Raw genomic sequence first — 24,602 nt, 5'->3', positions numbered from 1 at the left:
TTATTTCTGGGAAAATATATAATTTCGATATCTCATAGGGGTATTGTGAGGATGAATACATTATAGTTTGGGAGGTACTACAGTAATGGGGGCCGTATAACTAACTAAAATATACTATCAATATATATTCAACCTCTCAATACCCCTATGAGGTATTGAAATTCTATTATCCCCATGTTACAGATGGGGAACTGAGGCAAAGAAAGGCTAAGTGACTTGTTGAAGGTCACACAGGAAGCCTGTCGTGGAGCAGAGAATTGAACTGAGGTTTCCCCAGTGCTAGGCCAGAGACCTAACCTTTGGGGCATCCTTCTTCTGAAGGGTTGTCAGGCTGGTTGAAAAATTTTGCATTGTCCATCCCGCCCTGACCCAGAGAGCAAACATCTCTGTTGAAGCCTAAACTTGGATTCTTGTTAATAGCCCATCTTGTTCCAAACCTATGAACCTGGTAACAATCCTGGCTTGGTTCTCCTCCTCTCCCAGCTCCATGATCCAAATATCCAGGCTTCTGTTTTGAACTTCCTATGGGTTGGAGGACAGGAATGCTTTGCTGACCAACCTGGATACTTCCCAAAATCATCAAAGGGAAATGAAGTGGAGAAGGTTCAGAAGGGAGGACTGGATGCTTGATAAGGAGGTACCAGGATTGATGACTTACTAGGATTCAAGGGTGAGGACAACCTTGCTACTTGTTGGAATCTAAGTACCCGCTAGAAAGAAGTTTCCTTTCTGGGTAAAGCTTGGGTGGAGCTATGGAGTGGTGGTGGTGTATGGCCACAGGTGTGCCATGGGAAAGAGATATCCAATGCTACTGCTCTCTGCCTTGCAAGATGACTACTTCCAAGACACAAAATCTGAACTTTTCACAGACGGAGGCTTCTCCGGGTATTTAATTCCCTTTGGGTAGTTTTGAATTTTAATTCTATTCACACACTTATCTATACAGCCTTTGTTGTACAGCTCTGGAATTCACCTTTAATTTTGGCTTTTTATACAAAAAACTGTTATAATCTTAATTCCACATTGTAACCATAGTTTAACATTAAAATAATAGATTATGGCCACAATTTTCAAATGTGTCTAAAGACAAAGATATCATTTCACAGTTAGGTATTCAAACAGCTTTTTTCAAGTGCCTAACATAGATTTATATCCCTAATTTTAGGCTTTTCAATTTGAAAACAGTGTGCTTCCCCACTCCCAAAAAAATCTGAACAGACCCAACACGTCTATAGCTCGTCCAAATAAAAACAATCTTATTCTAGATCATGCAGCTCAGTGCAATATAAAATATATTTGTGTTAGAGCCTATGAGGGTAAGATTTGTCAAACTGATTACCAAATTGAATTGTATTGGGCTTGATTAAATTTGACAGATAGGTCAGCGTTCCCAAGCCTTTTCTGCTTCAGCACATCTATACCAATAACCCGCCCTCGTAGCTGTATGAATTAGGGATGCTGAATGATTAGTCTAGTTAGTTGCCTCATTTAAAATCTCCCATGAAATGCAAAAGAGAGTAATGTGATTGCCAGTTAACAGGACTGATTCATTAGCCAGCAAGACTTGCTTACCTTGTAAGCAAAAGGCTCAGTTTAAAGAATGTTTCCCATATGTCCGATCTAGTAAAGCTCGCACAGAATGATGGACATAGCTTTGACACTGACTCTTGTCGCTTTGAGCAAGTAATTTAGCTTCCCCCTTCATTAGCTTCCCTCTCTGTAAAATAGGGGCAATAAAATTTGCGTGTGCATCACAAGGAGGCTGTGGAGATTGATGTTTGCAAAATACTTTGAACCCATTAAATATTTTTGTATTGTTTATATCACAGACTGTTTCTTTATGACATTGTCCTGGGAATCCGTTAATTCCTTTTTTGGATAATGACCAGAGGTTCAGATCTAAAGGCCCCTGTAGCAATATTTTGGTTTTGAGCAGAGTTATGAAGCAGAGATGGCACTAAAAGTTCTAAAATTTAGCAGCTAATCAGTGGGATTATTTAGTTTTTCCTTTTGTAAAAGTTGTTGCATTTGTGATTTATTACTAGGGAAACAGAAAATGTATGTGTGACCTGAATGTATACAGCATACAACTGCTGAAGAAGTAAATAGTTAACAGTTGCAAAGAAGTTGGGCAAACAAATTGTCCAAATAGAATAGAGTTGAAACAAACTTTTTTCTCTTGAGGAGTAAATGGTTCATGTTCATCTGATTGTCCTGGTCATGTATTGAAGAGATTAAATTGTCTTTACTGGAAGTTATCCCTAAAAGAGCCACAGACTTGTTAATCCAGTTTAATGTATTTTCCTTGAGGAGTCTGGTTGGTAGAGAATAAGTACATATGGCCATAGTGGGTCAGACCAATGGTCAGTCTAACCCTGTATCCAGTCTTCTGACAGTGACCAGTTCCAGGTGCTTCAGAGGGAATGAACAGAACAGAGCAATTATCGAGTGATCCATCCCCAGGGGTGAAAGTAATTTAGAAGTCTTATTTCAGAGTAACAGCCGTGTTAGTCTGTATTTGCAAAAAGAAAAGGAGTACTTGTGGCACCTTAGAGACTAACCAGTTTATTTGAGCATGAGCTTTCGTGAGGTACAGCTCACTTCATCGAGTCTTACTGGCTCTGGGCCTCCAGAAGGGGTGGGGCCTTGGGCTGAAGGGGCGGGGCCTCAGGCGGAAGGGCAATTTAAAGGGCCCGGAGCTATGGCTGTGGTAGCAGCGGTGGCAACCGGAAGCCCTGGGCCCTCTTAAATTGCCAGCTCCGGAGCAGCTGCCCCTTCCCCCCCGCCCCCTTTGTCGGCCCGGGGCAGGGGGGCAAAAGGGGCAGTGACGTTAAAGCGCTGCCACGTGTCGGCTATGTACAGGCCCGTACCGACAGCCACTTCTTACCAGTACACCATGCTGGCCCGTGCTGGCCCGTACTGGCCCACTTCCACCTCTGTCCATCCCATATCATCCAGTCCCCACTTCAGGCAGAGGTTTAAGGACATCCACAGCATGGCGTTGCATCCATAACTGTCTTGGCTAATACACACTGACAGGCCTATCCTCCATGAATTTTATAATTCTTTTTTTGAACCAGGTATAGTTTTGGCCTTCACCACATCCCCTGGCAACAAGTTCCACAGGTTCACTGTGTGTTGTGTGAAATACTTCCTTATGTTTGTTTTAAACCTGCTTCCTATTAATTTCATTGGGTGACCCCTGGTTCTTGTGTTATGGGAAAGAGTAAAGAACACTTCCTTATTCCTTTCTCCACACCAGTCATGATTTTATAGACCTCTGACATATCCCCCCTTAGTCATTTCTTTTCCAGGCTAACCAGTACCAGTCTTTTAATCTCTCCTCATATGGAAGCTGTGCCATACCCCTAATCATTTTTTTTCCCTTTTCTGTACCTTTTCCAATTCTAATATATCTTTTTTTTAACATGTGGCAAATAGAAGACTGCAATGTGGGGTTACCACCTGTGTTCCCTGTAAGCTGCGCGCTTGCTCAGCCACCCAGGAGAAATTAAAATGCAGCCCAGCTGATTAGCAGAGCGCACACAGCTGGCAGCATGTGTTCAGGTGCCCCTTCCCCCACGTTGCTCGTCCTGCAGTTGCTCCCAGGATCCTCCTGCTGGCTGTGTGGGGGAGGAGGGTGCTGATGTCAGGGTGTCTGTCTCTTCCCTGCCCCTGTACCCCCATCTCCGCAGAGCAGGGGAGAGGCGGGGGACACAGCCTGGCCCAGGATTCAGAGCTGCTGCTGTGAACAGAGAGTGAGTGAGTGCCTTTCTTAAAGAGACTGTTTCCGCAGCAGCCAGCTCACACAGTCAGTGTGTCTGTGTGTGTCTCTCTCTCTCTCGCTCTTTCTTTCACACACACATCCCAACACATACTTGTATTGTTGTGGTTGTTACTTCTTGGTACTTCCTCCAATGCACATATATACTCTGTAATTTTATTCTTTCAAAGTGTGTTATTTTAGTGTTTTGACTGGTCTATGCATTTCATAATTTTATTTCTCTTACACTTTTAAATTTAATTCTTTGAGTAGTGAGTTCTAAAATGCCTAACCTGTCCTGATGGGAGTAATTAGCCCTATGGTAACTTTTTTTTAAAATATATATTATCTAGGTTTTTTGTTTCTACTGGTGGTGCACATCTGCAGATACCTCAATGCACATAACAAAATTTATTCCACACATGGATGGAAATAATTAGAGGAAACATTGGGTATCATGGATTTATATACTGGCATTATGATATTTTCTGTTTTATTATCTATCCCTTTCCTAATGGTTCCTAACATTGTTAGCTTTTTTGACTGCCTCTGCACAATGAGCAGATGTTTTCAGCGAACAAGCCACAATGACCCAAAGATCTCTTTTCAGAGTGATAACAGCTAATTTACAACCCATCATTTTATATCTATAGGTGGGATTATTTTTTCTAATGTACATTACTTTGCACTTATCAACACTGAATTTCATCTGCTGTTTTGTTGCCCCGTCTCCCAGTTTTGTGAGATCCCTTTGTAATTCTTCATAGTCAGCTTTGGACTTAACTATCCCAAGTAATTTTGTATCATCTGCAAACTTTCCCATAGATCCTTGGGGACCCTCTGCTATTTACCTCATTCCATTGTGAAAATTGATGATTTTTCCTTTTATTTATTTAGTTTCTTTTAATCAGTTACTGATCCATGAGAGGACCTTCCCTCTTATTCCACGACTGCTTAGTTTGCTTACAAGCCTTTGATGTAGGTGTTTATCAAAGGCCCTCTGAAAGTCCAAGTACACTAGATTGATTGGATCACCCTTGTCCACATGCTTATTGGACCCCCTCAAAGAATTCTAAAAGATTGGTGAGGCATGATTTCTCTTTACAAAAGCCATGTTGACTCTTACCCAACATACCATGTTCATCTATGTCTCTGATAATTCTGTTCTTTATTATAGTTTCAACCAGTTTTCCTGGTACTGAAGTTAGGCTTATCTGCCTCTAATTCCCAGGATCACCTCTCAAGCCTTTTTAAACAATCACCATTACATCAGAGGCTGAGTTAAGTGATAGGTTACATACCATAGTTAATAATTCTGCAGTTTCATATTTGAGGTCCTTCAGAACTCTTGGCTGGTCCTGGTGACTTATTACAGTTTCATTTTATCAGTTTGTTCCAAAACCTCCTTTAGTGACATCTCAAGCTGGGATAGTTCCCCAGATTTGTCACCTAAAAAGAATGGCTCGGGTGTGGGAATTTCCCTCACATCCTCTGTGGTGAAGACCAATGCGAAGAAGTAATTTAGTTTCTCTGCAACAGCCTGGTCCTCTGAGTGCTCCTTCAGCAGCTCGATCATTTAGTGGCCCCACTGATTGTTGGGCAAACTTTGTGTTTCTGATGTTCTTACAAAAACTAACAGCAATTTTTTATTTTTTTTTATTTTTTGTCTCTTGATAGTTGCTGTTCAAATTCTTTTTTTGGCCTGCCTGGTTATACTTTTACACTTGACTTGACAGAGTTTATGTTCCTCTCTATTTTTCTTGGTAGAATTTGACTTTCACTTTGGAAAGGATGGCTTTTTGTCTCTAGCTGTCTCTTTTACCCTGCTGTTTAGCTACAGTGGCATGGTTTTTGGTCATCTTACTTTTTTTTTTTTAAAGCAGTGGGGGCGGGCAGGAGGATGGGGATATATTTAGTTTGAGCCTCTATTATGGCGGTTTTAAATAGTTTCCATGTAACTTGCAGGCATTTCACTCTTATGACTATCCCTTTTAATTTCCATTTAAGTAGCTTCATTATTTTTGTGTAGTTCCCCTTTTTAAAGTTAAGTGCTGCTGTGATGGGTTTCTTTGGTATTCTCCCCCCACCCCCTTGCAAGGCTGTTAAATTTAATTACATTATGGTTGCTGTTACTCAGCGATTCAGCTGTATGCACCTCTTGCAGCAGAACTTGTGCTGCACTTAGGACTAAATCAAGAATTGCCTTGCCCCTTGTGGGTTCCAGTTCTAGCTGCTCTAAGAAGTTGTAATTAATGATCTATCCATAGAGACTGTGTAGGTGGTCATGTAGATTCTCATTTCTTCACATCCATCCCCACTCTGCCCCCATTAGTCTTCTTATGAATAGTGTCCCTAGCCTCTGTTTGCCAGAAGCTGGGAATGGGCAACAGGGGATGGATTACCTGTTCTGTTCATTCCCTCTGGGACATCTGGCACTGGCCACTGTCGGAAGACAGGATACTGGGCTAGATGGACCTTTGGTCTGACCCAGTAGGGCCTTCTTATGTTCTTATGTTCTCTCCTGTCTAGCAGGGTATTGTGCCTGTTGTTATCCCACCAAGACAGCCCAAGCTTAATTCTCTGAACTAAGATTTCAAGAAGACCAGTGGATGAAAAATGTCAGCAACTTTCTTTGTCACTTTGGATTCTGAGTTACGTACATGCTGGAGTGAATTTCATATCAATATCCCACATCAACCTTATGAAATCAGAATATTTCCCAGTGGCTACATGCTTTCCTCTTGAATGACCACACGTCACCATTGGGTTCATTTGTAGTCCAATATCTTTTCATACTATGTGAGAGCTAACCTCATAGTCTTTTGTAAATAAAATAGAATTAATGGCTTTGCTTCACAAGGGATTGAAATGGCTCAGACCTAACAGGTAACACTTAATACTGTTTTGTGTAATCACTTGGTACTTTGCTTATAAATGTACAGTAAATGATGTGTAACGGATGGGAAGTATAGGACTCTTATAGTTGTATGGAATGGGTGGGAGAACCTATTGTGGCCACATTTTCCATGTTCTTGTTCCCAGCACGGTGTCATCCTGCATTTTGTTCCCTTCCATCCTACTTGTGACTCATAGTATTTTAAAGAGAGGAAAAAGTTGCTTGTATTTTACCTTTTTCTTTGATAAAGATATGTAACACTCTACAACTAGTAATAAACAGAAATTACAGAATTTACTCAAGCCATGCATTGATAAGGATTATAATTGAAATAATAGTGATTGAAATGAAATAATTGAAATAATGAGCTGTTAGTTTCCTCTTGGATCAGAGTAATTGGACGTCCAACAGTAACAGTGGCTGAAGCTGATAATCTTCGTATTTTGTGGTATCCTTTGTATCTTCCAAATACAGTGTAATTACCTTAATAGTTTGGACTTCAATTAGAATTCTGTTGTCTTTCTCTTTTTATGTATTAATAAAAACCCTGGAATATTTTCAGATGAACAAAAGAAAAAAATAGCTCATGCTGTGTATGTTCTGCTCCCTACAGTCTCAGACCTTAATTAAATTTGTGTATTGTAAATTTTACAGAGTATACTCAGATTATCTGAATTGCAATAATGGTCTTCTTAAATTGCAAGCTAGAACACTTATATAAACAATAGGAATATGAAAGGGGAAATACATCAATAAATGACTTCTTTGAGACAAGATCCCTGACAGAGAAATATATAATTTCCCATCCTTCCACCAACAGAAACATATTTATCAAGATCATATACAGTCCTCAGTTCATCTTGGAAGTAAACAGGAGGAGACAGCAAATATTGGCTTTTATGGGGGGGGGGAGGATAGAGGATGTTAAATATGGACATTTAGTTAATGTTGAATTAGCTAATTCTCATCTGTTCTGTTGTCACATGAAAAAATTTAGAAGTGACAAGGTTATAAACTAACTCAATGTGATAGGGGACAGGAAATAACCTGGTGTCTCCTACCAGCACTCCCAAGTCACATCTTTTCCTAACACTTCTTCAAGTGGGGAGTAAGACCTGATATCCATGGTGCTCAGTCAGATTCGTTCTCTTTGTTTCCCATAAGAGTATTTGTCTGAATTTTAAACCATCTTGCTATATTTTCTAATTGTCTCTCTGCTTAGCTATTCCAGAGGACGTGCATATTAACTACCTACATTCTGTTTTGATTTTGTTTCTGTTGCCAGCCCGGTCTCTGATGTTTTCTACTGAAATGCTTGTAAGTGTGTGGACGGGAATTAAGTGCGTCATCAAAGATTCTGTGTACTTCAAATAAGTTGTTGCCATCATGATTTATTTCTTTTGGTGAATGTGAGGGACTTCTATAAATGACTGGGTGCAGTTTTGATTTTTTTAAAAAAAAAAGTCAAGTGTCTTACATTATTATTGTACGAATGTCGCAATTGTCTCTCTCTCTCTCTCTCCAACATTGCCAGAACAACCTGAACTTCGGAATTTCCTGAATTTTTAGTATGTTTGATCCTGCAAAAGGTTATTTCAACTATTTGGGTTATTGTCCTCAAAAGCTGCCTTCTTTCTTTTAATATACTAAGCTAGTGGTATAGTCTGAGTACAACACTGGGAGCCAAGACCTTCTAAATTCTATTTCCCTTTCTGACACTGACTGATTCTCTCTATGAAATAGGAATAATTATAATAATAAATATTAAAAAGGGCTGTCAATCACAGTTAATTCACATGAATAACTCAAAAAAATTAATCGTGATTAAAAAATTAATTGTGATTAATCGCAGTTTTAATTGCACTGTTAGACAATAGAATACCAATTGAAATTTATTAAATATTTTGGATGTTTTTCTACATTTTCACATATATTGTATTCTGTGTTGTAATTGAAATCAAATTGTATTTTTTTGCCAATATTTGCACTGTAAAAATGATAAACAAAAGAAATAGTATTTTTCAATTCACCTCATACAAGTACTCTTTGTTGTGAAAGTGCAATTTACAAATGTAGATTTTTTTTTGTTACATAACTGCACTCAAAAACAAAACAATGTAAAACTTCAGAGCCTACAAGTCCACTCGGTTCTACTTCTTGTTCAGCTAATCACTAAGACAAACAAGTTTGTTTGCATTTACAGGAGATAATGCTGCCCTTTTCTTATTTACAGTGTCACCAGAAAGTGAGAACAGGCATTTGCATGGCACTTTTGTAGCCAGCATTGCAAGGTATTTACATGCCAGATATGCTAAACGTTTGTATGCCCCTTCATGCTTCGGCCACCATTCCAGAGGACATGCTTCCATGCTGATGATGCTCATTAAGAAAATGTGTTAATTACATTTGTGACTGAACTCCCTGGGGGAGAATTGTATGTCCCCTGCTCTGTTTTACCTGCATTCTGTCATATATTTCATGTTATAGCAGTCTCGGATGGTGACCCAGCACATGTTGTTCATTTTAAGGACACTTTCACTGCAGATTTCACAAAAGGCAAAGAAGATACCAATGTGAGATTTCTAAAGATGGCTACAAGCACTCGATCCAAGGTTTAACAATCTGAAGTGCCGTCCAAAATCTGAGAGGGACGAGATGTGGAGCATGCTTTCAGAAGTCTTAAAAGAGCAACACTCCAATGCAGAAACTACAGAACTCAAACCACCAAAAAAGAAAATCAACCTTCTGCTGGTGGCATTTGACTCAGATGATGAAAATCAGCATGCGTCAGTATGCACTGCTTTGGACGGTTATTGAGCAGAACCTGTCATCAGCATGGACACATATCCACTGAAATGGTGGTTGAAGCATGAAGAGATATATGAATCTTTAGTGTATCTGGCAGGTAAATATCTTGTGACACCGGCTACATCAGTGCCATCAGAACACCTGTTCTCACTTCTCACTAACATTGTAAACAAGAGGCAGGCAGTATTATCTCCTGCAAATATAAACCAACTTGTTTGTCTGAGGATTGGCTGAACAAGAAATAGGACTGAGTGGCCTTGCAGGCTATAAAATTTTACATTTTTATTTTTGAATGCAGTTATTTTTGTACAGAATTCTACATTTGTAAGTTCAACTTTCATGATAAAGAGATTGCATTACAGTCTATGAGTTAGGTAAATTGAAAAATACTATTTCTATTGGTTTTTTTAGAGTGCAAACACTTGTAATCAAAAGTAAATATAAAGTGAGCACTGTACACTTTGTATTCCATGTTGTAATTTAAATCAATAAATTGATAATATAGAAAACATCCAAAAATGTTTAAAAATTATATTCTATTGTTTAACAGTGCAATTAATCACAATTAATTTTTTAATTGCTTGACAGCCCTGAAAAAAAAAAACCTTGTGAAGCACGTGAGCATTAATTAGTGCATAGGCTCTTTAATATCTTCATCCAGAGATCTCATGGCATTTTACAAGGGTATGTATTATTAATCCCATTCTGTAGCTGACACAACTGTTGTTCTGAGAAGCTAATTGACTTGGCTGAAATCAAACAATGTGTCAGGGCCTCCTAATGGTCAAAGCCCACAATAGAGGTGGGGTCATAGTCAAGAATCACTCTAGAGGTCAGACTGAAGTCAAAGTTAGAAGCCACGTCAAGGGTTAAATCAGAGTCAGAGCCAGAAGTCACTCCAGGGGTCAAAGCCAGTGTCAGAGTTGCCCCAAGGGGCAATAACTGGAGTTAGGGCGAGGGAGTAGGAATGACGTGAGGTAATGGGATCAAGGAGGGAAAAGGCAACAAGGAGGCAGGAACTTGGTCTCAGAGGTCTGGTCAACAGCAGGCCTAGACACTAGTTGCTCAGACAAGGGGTGTGGCAGGAACAGGAAGCTTTATGGAGAAGTGACCAGTCAGGAGTCTTCTGCTAGTCAGCAGATCCTGATGAGTCAGTGAGTAGGGTTGCCCGGTGTCCGGTTCTCAACCAGAATGCCCAGTTGAAAAGGGATCCTGGCGGCTCCAGTCAGCACTGCTGACCAGGTCATTAAAAGTCCGGTTGGCAGCGCAGCGGGACAAGGCAGGCTCCCTGCCTGCCCAGGCCCTGCGCCACTCCCGGAAGCAGCAGCATGTCCCCCTTCCGGTTCCTACCCATAGGCACAGGCTCCTGCCCCTGCCCCGACTCCACTCCCTCCCTGCCCCTCTTGGACCCCTCCCCAAATCTGCGCTCCAGCCCCGCCTCTTCCCCCAGCACGCAGCATTCCTCCTCCTGTTTCGCACGGCAAGCGCTGGGAGGGAGGGGGGAGAAGCAGGACGCGGAGCATGCTCCGGGGAGGAGGCGGAGGTGAGCTGGGGCGGAGGGGAGCTGCCTGTGAGTACAGAGAACCCACCAATTTTTCCCCGTGAGTGCTCCAGCCCTGGAGCCCCCACGGAGTCGGCGCCTATGCCCATAGGGGCAGCTGGGGGCTCCGCACACTGCCCCTGCCCCAAGCACCAGCTCTTCATCTCCTATTGGCTAGGAACCATGGCCAATAGGAACTGTGGGGATGTTGCCTGCAGACAGGGCAGTGCACAGAGCCACTTGGCCACGCCTCTGCATAGAAGCCAGATGGTGGAAAAGCCACTGCTTCCAGGAGCTGCTTGAGGTAAGCACTGCCAAGAGCCTGCACCCGACTCCCTCCCGTACCCCAACCCCCACCCCAGCCTTGATTCTGCCTTCCGAACCCCTCAGTCCCAGCCCAGAGCACCCTCCCGCACTCTGAACCCCTCAGTCCCAACTCAGAGCAGCCTCCTACACCCCTAACCCCTTATCCCCAGCCCCACCCCCACCCGAGTCTGCACCCCTAGTTGGAGCCCTCACATACCCCCGCACCCCAACCCCGTGCCCTGGCCATGATCTCCCCCCCCCACCCTGAACCCCTCATTTCTGGCCTTACCCCAGAGCCCGCACCAACACCCCAACCCCGTGCCTCAGCCCAGAGCCCCTCTCATACTCTCAACATCTCGGTTCCACCTCCCAGCCTGGAGCCCCCTCCTGCACCATCTCACTCGTCAACCCTGCAGGCATTGGTCCGAGACCCGCAGCACCTGATCCAGTGAGTCATTCATCAAGTCAGAATCAGGGCCTCTGATGCCCAGTCCATGTAATATTACTTTATGGACAAGGATTTTCAGACCATGGCAGTTAGTGCTGAGACCATTAGTCATTTTTCTCTGTACATTTCAAGTACTCATAATATCTTCTTAATATGGCATTAAGATGGAAATGTTATGCTCACATAAATTGTGCAGTATGTTAAATACAGAAAGGAATTGGTTCATTTAATGAACATGTAACTTGCCACATTTATCTTTTTAAAATCAGTTTATCTTTTTTGAGTCAATGAAGCACAAATAATTATCTAAATTCATTAACCACTTTGGGATAACCTCAACTGTTTGTAAACTGAGGGCCCAATTCTGATACCCTCATATTGACTAATGCTTTTCTCCACAAGTAGTTTCTTTAGAAATCAGTGGGATTCCTTGATTAGTTTATGAAGTAAGGTACCGCTCATTGCAGATAAATGTACCAGAGCATTGTCCTTAAAAGTTCAGGTTTTGTTTTGTAGTATTTTAAAAAAGCTCCTAGGAATCAGCCTTATGCCACATTTCAGAAAAAACTTATTTCTTGCAGCTTATTGTGTATCCCTGAAAGATACAGGGATATATTGGGAACTGTACTATACCAGATACTGACACTATAGTAATAGTAGATCTGGCATAGTTAGTATCTGTGTAAGCGGGGTAATGGTCCTGCTATTGTGGGGAACTTTCCTGGCTTATCCACTACCCTGGTGAAGGGGGCTAGTGAAAGGATCTGAGTCCTTGCTCCCACTTCCTTTACCCAAAGGCCTGCCTGACCTCAAGGGCTCCCCTTCCACTCTCCTGTGTGGCAGAGTCCTCCTAACTCCAACAAGGCTGGGCCCAGGATTCCTGGGGGGCTTGACCCCCAAACTTGTCATGGTCACTTAGGGCAGGGGCTAGGGTGTCCCCACTTTGGGGGTGCTCTCTCTGCACTGGATGCTTCCCTGACCTACTGATCATTACATGCAGTTCAAAGCAAATACAATTTATTAAACAGCAATCCATTTTTTTTTAAAAAAAAGGAAAAATGGGAAAGGTTGAAAGAAAACACATAGCCCTGCTCTGTGGCATGGGGATATCACAACCAGCATCTCTGGAATGTAAGGGCAGTCCAGTCTGTTCCTCACAAGTCCCAGGCCTCCTGATCAGGCCCTGACTGTGCTGCAGGGATGCTGCAGGTCGGACACTTGTTCTGGTGGTGGCCACATGCCCTCAGGCTTTAGTTGGCAGGACCCTTCTTCCCAGCGTTGCCCCATCGGGATTATGATCCCCCTCCAAGTCGGGCCTGCAAGGCGTCTTAGCTGGGGGCGTCTCCCTGCGCTGGGCCCACTGCCCAGGGTCCTCCTCGCTCTCCACAGCTGCTCACTGCACCCAGCTCCAAACTGCTCCAGCTCCAGCTCCACTCTGCCTCAACATGGCTGCTGCTCTGTTTCCAGCTCCCTGGACTGCTTCTCTGGCTCCTCTGGATCTGGTTGATACAGCTCTGCTCCCAGCACAGGTCTGCTCTGCAGGCTGCTTCTGTGAGTCTGGTACCAGCACTGACCTGCTTCCTGGGCTGCCTTTCTGGCCCCTCTGGCTGGCATGGCTCAGCTCAGCTCGGGCCCCTGCTTTCTCCTTAGCTCGGCCCCACTCTGTCTGACCCAGGCAATTTCAGCTCACATGGAGGATGGGACCCCCCCCGGCCTCCTGACTCCCTCATTAGTCTGTCCACCCTGTCAATCAGGCAGCCCTGGAGCATTGGCCTCTCCCCATTGTTCCTGGGGACTGTCAGTCTCAGGGTCCTGATTTCCCATCGACCCTTCCCGTTTCTTTTGGTACTCGGAGCTAGCCAACCAAAACACCCCCACTGAGTTTTAGTAAGGGGACAACAGTCCCCTTACATCTGCAAAAACTAAGAGCCATGTTTCAGCTAAGAAAATGTGTCTTACTTGTTGGTGGAGAGTAATTGCAGAGACCGCAAGGATTACAGCTGGGAATGTCTGATATTTAATTGTCAGTAAAGGAAATGGTTGAGACATGCATGAGGCAGATTCCACAGATCAGCACGAAATTAGAACACCGCCGTCAGGTCTCTCCATTTTTACAAAACAATAAAGGCAAAGATCTCAAAACCATGTTACAGTCAAAACAAGTTCTAAATCAAGAACCTTGGATGGCAAGTAAATGCCCTTTAAATTCTACAACTATAACTCCAGATGCTCCAAGCTTACGAGTGTTATATAATGAAAACATAACCATGCACTGCATGTCTAAATTAATACACAGTAAAACATATCACACCATTTTGTTCCTGTAGCTCTTGTAAGACTACAACATTTAAATTAAGTATATGTACCACTTTATATATACCATGTCTTTTATTATTTAAGGTATTCAGTAGAGAAGATTTGAGCTGATTAGACAAATTTTCAGTTCATCTGAACCTGAAGGGCTATATTAGGGTCCTGAGGTGAGAAAATGGGCATACCTTAGCCTTGTGTGTCTCCAAACTAGAAGGTGCATCCAGTACTGGGGCCAGAAATGACCTTTCCAGCAATTGGCTCCTTGCAGAGGATTCTGACTAGCTCAACCAACATTTTTACAAGTTGCCTTTCAGAGGTAGTTCTTGCAGGAAGAATGTTGGAGCGCTTACACCACTGTTAGAGTGACACAAAGCTGCCTACACATGTTGAAGGATCTGGATCACTAACTTTAAAACACTTGCTTTTCATAGGGATGTAAAAGGTTAAACGGATAACCGGTAAGCATTAGGCGTACTATTAACTGACCTTAACCCATTAACCCTGGCGGCCCTGCACCGGCCAGAGTGGTCCCAGCCCCGGTTGCGCCGGGCCAGGCAGCCCCAGCTCCGTCCGTACCGGCCCAGCGGGACCCCACCCCTAGCCGTGCAGGGTCAGAGCGGCCCCAACACTGAGCCGGCCAGGGCGGGACCCCACCCCCGGCTGACCTGGTGAGACCTCACCCCAAGATAGCCCTGCCCTGCCTGCGCTGAGCTGGCCGGAGGGGCCACAGACAGCCCAGCAGGACCTCAGCCCCAGCCATGCCGAAGCGGCCCCAGCCCTCGTCATGCCGTGCTGGACGAACGGAGCGACCCCAGTCACGCCATGCCACCCGGCTGGAGGGACCTCGGTTAACAGTTAACCGGTTAAACACTATAATTTTAATCTGTTAACCCGTTAACATTTTAAACCGATATTTACATCCCTAGTTTCCCAGATTTCCCAGGAAAATGCTACTGTGAGCTGCAGTGTGACATGTGAAGTTTCAAGGGGTTTGGTTTCTCTCTGTAGAGTACAGAAGTTGGGTGAGGGAGCTTCATATTCCACCGTATAGAAACTAACTTCAAACTTAGCTATGGAATGCCCAAGAAAACTACAAGCCATATATAATTCCAGGCTCCACATTGTGGAAGCAATATGTTTCAAAAGAAATAGAAGTGCAAAGAGCAGAAGATACAGTAGTGTAGGCAAAAAGAGGCACTGAAAACATGCTAGCTGTCATTCCATAGGATGGAGAATCTGAAGCACAAAAGTCTTTTGTGGTTCAGAAGTCTGTTCATGTGAGTCATTCAGTTGTCAATTAAGCTAGTAAATAGCTTTTGAAGACTGTCAGTTTTTAACAAGTTTTATTATCCACAGAGTTTCTGTAAATATGTCTGAATTTATATTTGTCTTTAATGCTGTTTTGTTCCATTATGAACAGAAGCAAGATTAGCAAAAGGAAAATCAGACAGAAATGTAAGTAGCCTTGTGACTATTTGAGGCTAAATATCTTCCCTTCCTCCACAAACCAAAGAATGTATTATTTGTATACTTTCAGAGATTCAGCTTTTTTGATACAGCATTCTTGTTCTCTACAGCCTACTTAAAGTTACCACAAAGCTTTCTGGGGTAGACAAGTTCATTTTGGATTTTGCGCTGAAAAGTTGTCTTCTCTCTCCTGCCCCCACCAAATTGTTTTATCACAAATCTCATTAGGCTAGAAAAATCTGCGGGAGATGGTCTGGTAGAGGAAATCTGTCTGAGGCTCTCGTCACAGAATTTCCCTAAGTTACTTGGGTGGGGAGAAGGGTGGATTTTGCTTTCCTCTGCCATGTAAAATGGTCTGTGGTTCTGCTCCTAAACCCTCTGCTGGGATCAATGATAATCCACCTGTGGTGCAGGCATTTCTTCGCACTAGCTTTGAGGCCGCTGGCCTATCCCCCTTTCTCCTCTTGCCACGTTTACTTGGGATTGTAAGTTTTTTGGTGCGTAGGGATATCTGTCACTCTATGTGCATGTACAGTGCCTAGCACAGTAGGACCTGAATCTTGGCTTGGCGCCTGTAGGACCTCCAATAATACAAAAAATAGTAAAAGCTACTGTTGGAATCCCTCTGAATGCAATACAACCTGAGGTAAAGGGATTGGGGGCAAAGAGCAGGGATGAACACAGGGTTCTCATGCTGGTGGCCCTTGCCTTCAATGGACTGCCCAGTAGCCATGGATTTTAGATGAATTTTCTGCCCTTTCTATGGGGAAGTGGATCCTGTCTTCCCAATAGAATTGAAAGGAAACTGCAACCCTGAACTCAATTTCCCAGCACATATGAGGGAATGTAGCTATGCAGTTATGTAGCTGCCTAGGGTTATAGCATTATAACCAATTGCTGCAGTTTGCCTTTAGTGTTTGAAGTCCCTGTGTAACTGCAAACAAAATATTTTCAAATTTTGGGGGCTACACAAAACATAACACTATGTAGGATATGTACAAAGCTGATGTTAGCATTTCTTGGCTTGTGAAACAATTTACCATGCCCTCCGCTACCCCAATTCCCGTCCACTGTAATTTTATAGCTCTCTTTGGTAACTTATATCACAAGGCTGCAAATGCATTGCTTTCCAAACTGGAAAAAGAACAGGAGTTCTTGTGGCACCTTAGGGACTAACCAGTTTATTTGAGCAAGTGAGCTGTAGCTCACGAAAGCTCATGCTCAAATAAATTGGTTAGTCTCTAAGGTGCCACAAGTACTCCTTTTTATTGTAAGGAGAGTGATCACTTTACATAAGCTGTTACCAGCAGGAGAGTGGGGTGGGGGGAGAGAAAACCTTTTGTAGTGATAATCACCCATTTTTTCATGGTTTGTGTGTATAAAAACGTCTTCTATACTTTCCACAGTATGCATCCAATGAAGTGAGCTGTAGCTCACGAAAGCTTATGCTCAAATAAATTGGTTAGTCTCTAAGGTGCCACAAGTACTCCTTTTCTTTTTGCAAATACAGACTAACACGGCTGTTACTCTGAAACCTTTCCAAACTGGGTTATGTATTTGCCCCAAAGCAACCTTTCCCTGGAATTAGCTGAATGGCTCCAAAGAACTTTGAACTGCAAAACGCTTTAAGTTCACAGAATAGGAAATGTGTAACTGAAAATGCTGTACAGTTGTCCCCACACTTTTGAATACCATGTGCAGAAGCTTTGTAACCTCAGTCATCCACTATCGGGATATGCAGGCCAAAAAAGGAGTTGGTTAACCCTAAAAAGATTACTTGAATTGGTCCCAAAAGCACTTTACAAACAGCCACATGGAAAACATATTTGTATTACATTAGTGCCCAGAGCACCCAGCCAAGATCAGGAACCCATTGTGCTAGACACTATATAGATGCATAGTATCAGAAGATTCCTACCCCACAGAGCTTACGATCTAAAGATGGACATAAGGTGGGAGAAAGGAAATATTACTTCTCCCTTCTTTACAGAGGCACAGAGAGATTAAATGATTTGCCTAAGATCACCCAGTGAGTGTGTGTGGCAGAGCTGGGAATTGAGCCCATTTTTCCCCAGTTCCAGTTAGGTGCCTTTGCTTTAACCATATCTTTCCCCTCTTGAGTTTTTAAGCAAGAAGGGGATGGTAGGAAAACACGTGCAGTCTTTTTTTTGATCCTAGCACCTCATCAGGTTTCAGGCTGCAAGGCGATCCTCATTCTTGCATTCACATACCTGTCTGGTATTAGAGTAGCAGCCGTGTTAGTCTGTATTCGCAAAAAGAAAAGGAGGACTTGTGGCACCTTAAAGACTAACAAATTTGTTTGAGCATAAGCTTTCGTGAGCTACATGAAAAGCTTTTGCTCAGATAAATGTGTTAGTCTCTAAGGTGCCACAAGTCCTCCTTTTCTGTCTGGTATTGTAACTTGCTTGTGCTCTTCACAGTTTTAATGTGGACATGGTTAAATTGAACATATACCGTATTTAATTAAACTAGTTCCTGTGGGTTTTTAGTTCTGTTTTTTCAGTTTCTTTCTTCTATTCTCCTTTTCAGATGAACAATGCATGTTCTATTTAATACAAAGATATTTAGGAACTGAACAAGAGGAAGTAAGTCAGTGATCTGTTTGAGTCCTGCCAATGTTCAGCCAGAAAAATAGGAAGCTGTATGAATTAAAATGTTGAATGAGCATCTACATTTCTACATCACTTCTCTCCCTGGTGAACTGTGCCTTGGCATTGCCTTCAGGGGAATTTGTTTACCCCTCCCCCCCTCAATCAAAGAGAAAAAGGGCTGCAATGGCAACCCACAGCAAATTGGATTAAAAATAGCAGCACAAAAGAGGACAATGTGTGCATGTGTTTGGAAAGGGGAGAGGAAGGATTATGTTCTCTCAATGATGCACTGGGATCTGTATGTCTAGCTCCCATTCCAGAAAATGAAAGTTACCCATATAGGGGCTTGATCCTCCAGGGTGCTGAGCACTACGGCCCCAATCCAGCAAAGCACTTAAGCATTGTGCTTAATTTTAAAAATGTAAGTAGTCCCATAGACTTCAAGTCAGTGGGGCTTTGTTGCATGGAAGCTAGAATGCTCAGTACTTTGCAAGATCCAGCCTGATAGCCCCCTGGTGGTGAATGATGAATAGGCCCTGAGTCATTGATGAAGAAATTTGATTGCATTGAAGACACTTTATTTAGCAAAATTAAAGGCTTTGATTTATTTTTATTTTTTTTTACTGATCATACCTGAGCACAGGGTATTCTGTATCCGTCTGTCCTGCTGTTCTCCAACCACTTTTCTGTTTTCCTCCCCGCATGGACCACTATAACTTCAGACCGCTGGGTCCTTGATACTGTGGCAGAGGGTTTTACCCTACCGTTTATTTCTACCCCATCCCCATTTCCTGTTCCTCTTCAGGGACCCTTCTCATGAGAGTTTCCTTTTATTCACACAAGCCATAATTAAAAGGTGGAACTCATTGATGCATGAAGTTGATGAGGCCAATAATTTATCAGGATTCAGCAAGGGCTTGAACATTTATATATATAATATTCAGAATTACAACAAAATACTAATGCAGATGTTTTTGAAGGAAGAAAAAAACTTTGTGGGTTTATGCCAGTCTCTTAACTGTTGGGGGTTAAGAGAAGGTTTCATGGGGGAACAGATTATCTCACATATGGCTCACCACGGAGTTTCTTTCAGTTTTGCATGCTGGATACTGGACTAGATGGAACAAGAGCCAGTATGGCAATTCCTGTGTTCTAACTGGAGTTTAACAGTTACAAACAGACGTTCTTCCCCGCCCTGTGTTGGCCCTTATTTGCTGCCACTTTTGTTTCTGACATTCCCTTCCCACATTGTTGCGGGGTGGGGGGGGGGGGGGAGCTTAAACTACTACTGACTATCTTCTGTGCTGTCAAGTGTTTTACTAAGCCAAGGATGCTATCCAGTTTTCCTGTGTAAGGAAAACAAACTCCTCCACATTGAAGCCACAATCCAAATTTCTGAGGCTTGCATTTAGTTGGTACTCTTTCAACCCAATCAATGCCTGATTACCATATGAAGGGAGGGGGCCTTGTGAATGAGCTAAATTTACATCATGTCATGGGGAAATGTCTTCTACCCCCACCTTGTTGGGGTTTTTTTAAGTGATAGGAAAGCATTACATCAGCAATGGGTTCTTTCCAGTTCCAATTTCCTGTCCATCTTTTGGTAATTTTAATCAATACCAAGCTGATACTTTGGAACTTAAGACTGCATCTAAGAGCTAACTTCTGCCATCTGCTAAGACTTTAGTGGAGTTGCACATGTACTGTGCCTTGAGGAAAGAATTTCTCTCTCAGTATTGCTGGATTCTGTTTTAAGAGGATGAGAAGGGATTTGCTAGCAATCTATATAGCTAACTATGATTTTTTTTTCTGCCAAAGCTTAGGTTTTTTTGTCATGATTGTAATGAAACCTGTTCTCACCTGGATTTCTTGCTAAAATAGAACAAAAGTCCTTTTTGTAATACAGGAGAAATGGGGCTATTGTGGGGTCTTTCAACTACATTGTGACATCTAATGGTTGCAAAGGTTAATTGCAGGTGGTTTGGAGGTGGTTTGGTTTGTGTTTAAGGGGCATTAGCAAATCTATCCTGGACCCAATATCCTCTTTTTAAATGTAGTGATCTGAACGTTACACCTCTGTCTCATTCTGAAAGAGGACATTTATTTGTCTGTTTAAATAACAACTAACTCAAAAATGTGTAAGTGCTATCAGAAAGATGTCATATTTCCCTTTTCATTAATTGTTAATAATACCCATAGAGTAGCATCTGGAGTGTAGCTATTATTGTATCATCGAATTATATCCATATATTTATTGGAGACCTTTACAATTTTTATAAAAATCTCTTTTCTCCCTCTCTTTTCTACTTGTATTAGGTACTAAGGCAGCCACAGAGTATGCAAATGGCATATATGATATTGTGTCACCTGCTCCATCAGTATATTTGGGCACATTCCAAATTTTGCGTCTGCTAGAAGACCTGAAGATGGCACTAGAAATGCTAGAGGATCCTCAAGAGAGAGAAGCATTACGGAATCAGGTACCGGAGGATACAGCAAGATGTATACGGGAGTGGCTGGAGGAAAACCTGGTGAGTCGTCACAAACAACTTTTCCATCTGGTTGGGGAATAATATTGACTCCTGTATCTTGTGGTTCAATTCTTTTAGTAATGGAATTCAAGCTGCCGCAGTCTACTCAAGTTTTAGCCCTTAGAACGCTTAGTGTACTTCAGCTGTCTGTACTAGGCTAGCATACCTGGGGGTTGAAGATCTAGGAAGGTGGTAGAGATCTCATTTTATGGTGGGAGGAGGAGGATGGAGAGAAGGAGGTGGAAAGGAAAGTTTAAAAGTGCTGCCCCTCCATCCGTGCCCTTTCTGTTGCCCTCACCTGGAGAAAAACAATTGAATTGGGATTTGTAACTGGATACAGAACCTTTCACCTCTAGCCCCTAGTTCAGAATGTGACTGTATGCAGTGGCATGTGCTTCTGAGGCAGCTAATATGGAAAGGGTTAAAGGGATCTCATATGTTCCTAGCCTTCCGCATTGTGGTGTCCTCACTCAGAGTTATCCTGACTCTCCAAAGCACCCCTTGTGTTTACTAAGAGGAGAGCAGCGAGCATAGCAGAGAGATTCACTGTTTGCTCCTGCTGCACCAGAGCATGCAAGGCTGGGTTAGGAGGCAGGTAGGGAAATGAGCCACCTGGCCATCTAGTTAAGGCGCCTGAGGCTCACTGGAGTGGTGAGAAGGCCATCAGGCAACCTCTTGAAGAAGAGACCCAGTGTAGGTGGGGGAGGAGAAATAGGTGTAAACTGCCAAAATGCACCTCCCCAAGAAGACCTGCTGCTGCAGATATGTGGTGGTTAGGTGAGTGGGGTGAGAGTTAACCAAGTGTTTTCAAAGCTTCAGAAAGGTTTGGTTGTATGGGTGGATGGTGACGGTTTTGATTGGCTCCACCAAACCATTTTGCTCTTTCCTAATTGTGGCCGTAGATGCTGATCCAATGTGCATCACCTACTATAGCTGTCCTGCTGTTAATATGTGCTAAGGCTTCTGGAATACTTTCTGCCATTTGCTTGTCTTTGTTAGCCTGGCCTGTCTTTGAATTGCATACTCTAGAGGTGCAGTGTTGTGGTTGGAAAATCTTTATGTGGGACCTTATGAAAGGAAGGAAAGGGAAGTTGGTGCAGATTTAGTGGTTTTTAAAAATGTTAAATTTAATTTCTCAGTTTTGGAGTCTGTCGGCCAAATCCTTAGGTCAGTTCTTATTCAGTCCTCCCTCAAGTATACTTCTGCTGAGTTTCCTAGGTAAGAACTCAGGCTCTCAGGACCTGGCCCAATGGTCAGTAAAGGAAAGTACTTATTAAAATATAAATATTTAGTCCTCCATATAGTGGTTTTACATTCTTATAACACCATCTAAATGCATTGGCCTTGAACCACAGAGCTCAGGGGAGTTTGGATCTGGGATTTTGCATTTGGCTCCTCTCTTGTACAAATATGAATTAAACTTCACATCACTGTGAGGCAGATAATACTGTGAGTATTATCCCCTTTGAATTTAGACTCCTCTGTTTTATACTAATCTTGTAACAAATGCACGTTTTCTCATATAGTAGTTTCCTCCATATGGGAAATCATCCAAAACAGAAACCACAGTTCCCTTCCCAAAACATCATTATCTGTAGTTGCAAATCTTGCAGCCCTGTCTAGTACACCATGAACTGTGTTGATCTGGTTGAAGTACCTGGGCTATCCATGTTCAAAACCAACAGGTTAGTGGTAACTTGTACTATCTATCTTTGGGTCTCTTGTAGAACAATATTTCTGCTTGCAGAACAGTATTTCTCCTTTTTTAATGTTTTTCACTTTATTATATTAATCCTCAAATTCCACACCATGTTTTGTTTTTATTTATTTCTAAGAACACACCTAACCCTGTGTCTAGGCATATACATGACTCACAGAAGCCTATTCAAAATGACAAATTGTTTTGGAAATTACTTTTGCATTCTCTCACTCTATGGTGGCAGCTCTGGTGAAGCATCAAGAAAAAGCATGAGCAAATAAATGAGTGTACATCATCCACTGGAAGTCATCAAACTCATGGTCTGCTCAGTGAACTTGGACATGAATTCCAGAATTAAGAGTCATACTCTGAGAACACTTCCAGCCCTGAGCATTGAAATCAAAAGATTGGATTGAAAGGGGCCGAAGTGATCTTTCCATCTCTCATGATATGTGAAAAGAAAAGAAGTACTTGTGGCACCTTAGAGACTAACAAATTTATTAGAGCATTATTAGAAACACCCACTGTTTCATGTTCTCTGTGTATATAAAATCTCCCCACTACATTTTCCACAGTATGCATCCGATGAAATGAGCCGTAGCTCACGAAAGCTTATGCTCTAATAAATTTGTTAGTCTCTAGGGTGCCGCAAGTACTCCTTTTCTTTTTACGAATAGAGACTAACACAGCTGCTACTCTGAAACCTGTCATGATATTTGAGGAAGAGTGGTCTCTCAAGATAGCCAGGAACCAAACCATAAAGGGCTGGATTTGATACCAAAGTAAAGCAATAGCCGGTACAGTTTATGAAGCACAGGTACAGTAAGCTTCATGTACGCAAGAGAGTGCCTGCCATTCTGCACTAAGGCTATGTCTGCGCTACAGCTTATGTCGGTATAAATTGTGTCTTTCAGTGGGGTGAATAAATCACAAGTTACACTCCCAGTAGCGCCGGTCTGGATAGCGCTATGTTGGTGGGAGAGCATCTCCCACTGACATAGCTACTGCCACTCACAGGGGCTGGAGTAGTGAAGCCGATGGGAGAGCTCATGAGTGTATCATCATTTAAAACTAAAGCAACAAAACCTCACAATTGGCATTTTTGTTCAGCAAAGGTCAGTAACTGAATAGGAACTGAGACTCAACTGTTTTCTCACTGGCAAAATTCATAACCAGAATTCCCCCTAGATGCTATGGGTGTTCTCACTTCTGGGTCTCCTAACCCTACTGCGACTGGTTCAGATCTTCCTGAGTAATGTAGAGTGGGGATAGACAATGGAAAGTGACCAAAAAAGTCCTCTTTACAGCATTGTTATTCATTTCTATTGCAGCAGCAGCTACAGGTCCCAGCCCCATTGTGCTAGGGACTGCATAAACATGTAACAAAACAACAACAATCCCTGCCTTGAAAAGCTTACAACTTATGGAACAATGCCACTTTTGTCATTGATACTCCCAGTGGTAAACTACAGCTACAAAGTGCTAAAGTAGACAGGGCCATGCAATTTGGTCCCTCCAGGATAGGATTGAAGCACATTGGCAGGGTAATGACGGGGAAGCTTTCTGACTATTGCCCATGCTCTATATCTGTTCTATCAATAAATAGAGACTACCAGTCACAAAGCACTAAATCCACTAATTTATTTTTAAATCTAAACCAATTATAGCTGTAGCCTTTTCGGGAGTATCTGCTAAAGATGTAGGTATTTAGGGTGCCGTGGAATTTAGTTATGTTCATGGAGTGTAAATTCAAAATAACATAACCAGAAAGTTTTATGCCCATCATTGCTTACCTGCATTTTTGTAAGTGTCTATTTTAATCCTTTACTATGGAAAGAATTGGTTGTGATTTCATGGTTCCTGTAGAGATGAATTTTGTACTTATGAAAATAAGGGCTTGACCCAGAACCCATCAGAGTGAATGGAAAGGCTCTAAAAACAGACCATTTGCAGTAGTAAAGGTAGTGAGACCACACACTCAGACCGTAAGGCTCCTGTTCTCTCTCAACCTGTGATCAGGGAACCCCAAGGTTCCTGAGACTAGGAGTGTGGAGACTGTGTGGAGTGATGCTTCTGAAGCTGCTGACATTTCTGTAACTTTAAAACATATCCCAAAGGTGGATGTGGTGTAACTAGTTGTGATTCCTTAGTATGAACTAGCTGAATGCATAACAGACAGGAATGCTACTGAGAAGCCAGGTGCACACAATGTTCTTGAA

General features: G+C 42.5%; 1 protein-coding gene across 12 annotated transcripts in view; it reads left to right on the top strand.

Moving 5' to 3' along the window:
• PPFIBP2 (PPFIA binding protein 2) overlaps positions 1–24,602 on the top strand; it is a 206,704-nt gene that overhangs the window by 56,579 nt on the left and 125,523 nt on the right. For all 12 annotated transcript variants that reach the window (XM_043548620.1, XM_043548638.1, XM_043548624.1 and 9 more), the window contains one exon: positions 20,470–20,684. In XM_043548620.1, the coding sequence (XP_043404555.1) occupies positions 20,470–20,684 (215 nt within the window). The remainder of the gene's footprint in view (positions 1–20,469; positions 20,685–24,602) is intronic.

This window comes from Chelonia mydas, chromosome 6 (assembly GCF_015237465.2).
Source record: "Chelonia mydas isolate rCheMyd1 chromosome 6, rCheMyd1.pri.v2, whole genome shotgun sequence".
NCBI lineage: Eukaryota > Metazoa > Chordata > Testudines > Cheloniidae > Chelonia > Chelonia mydas.
Note: the sequence above shows the minus strand (reverse complement) of the source record. Positions and strands in the feature narration are given on the sequence as shown.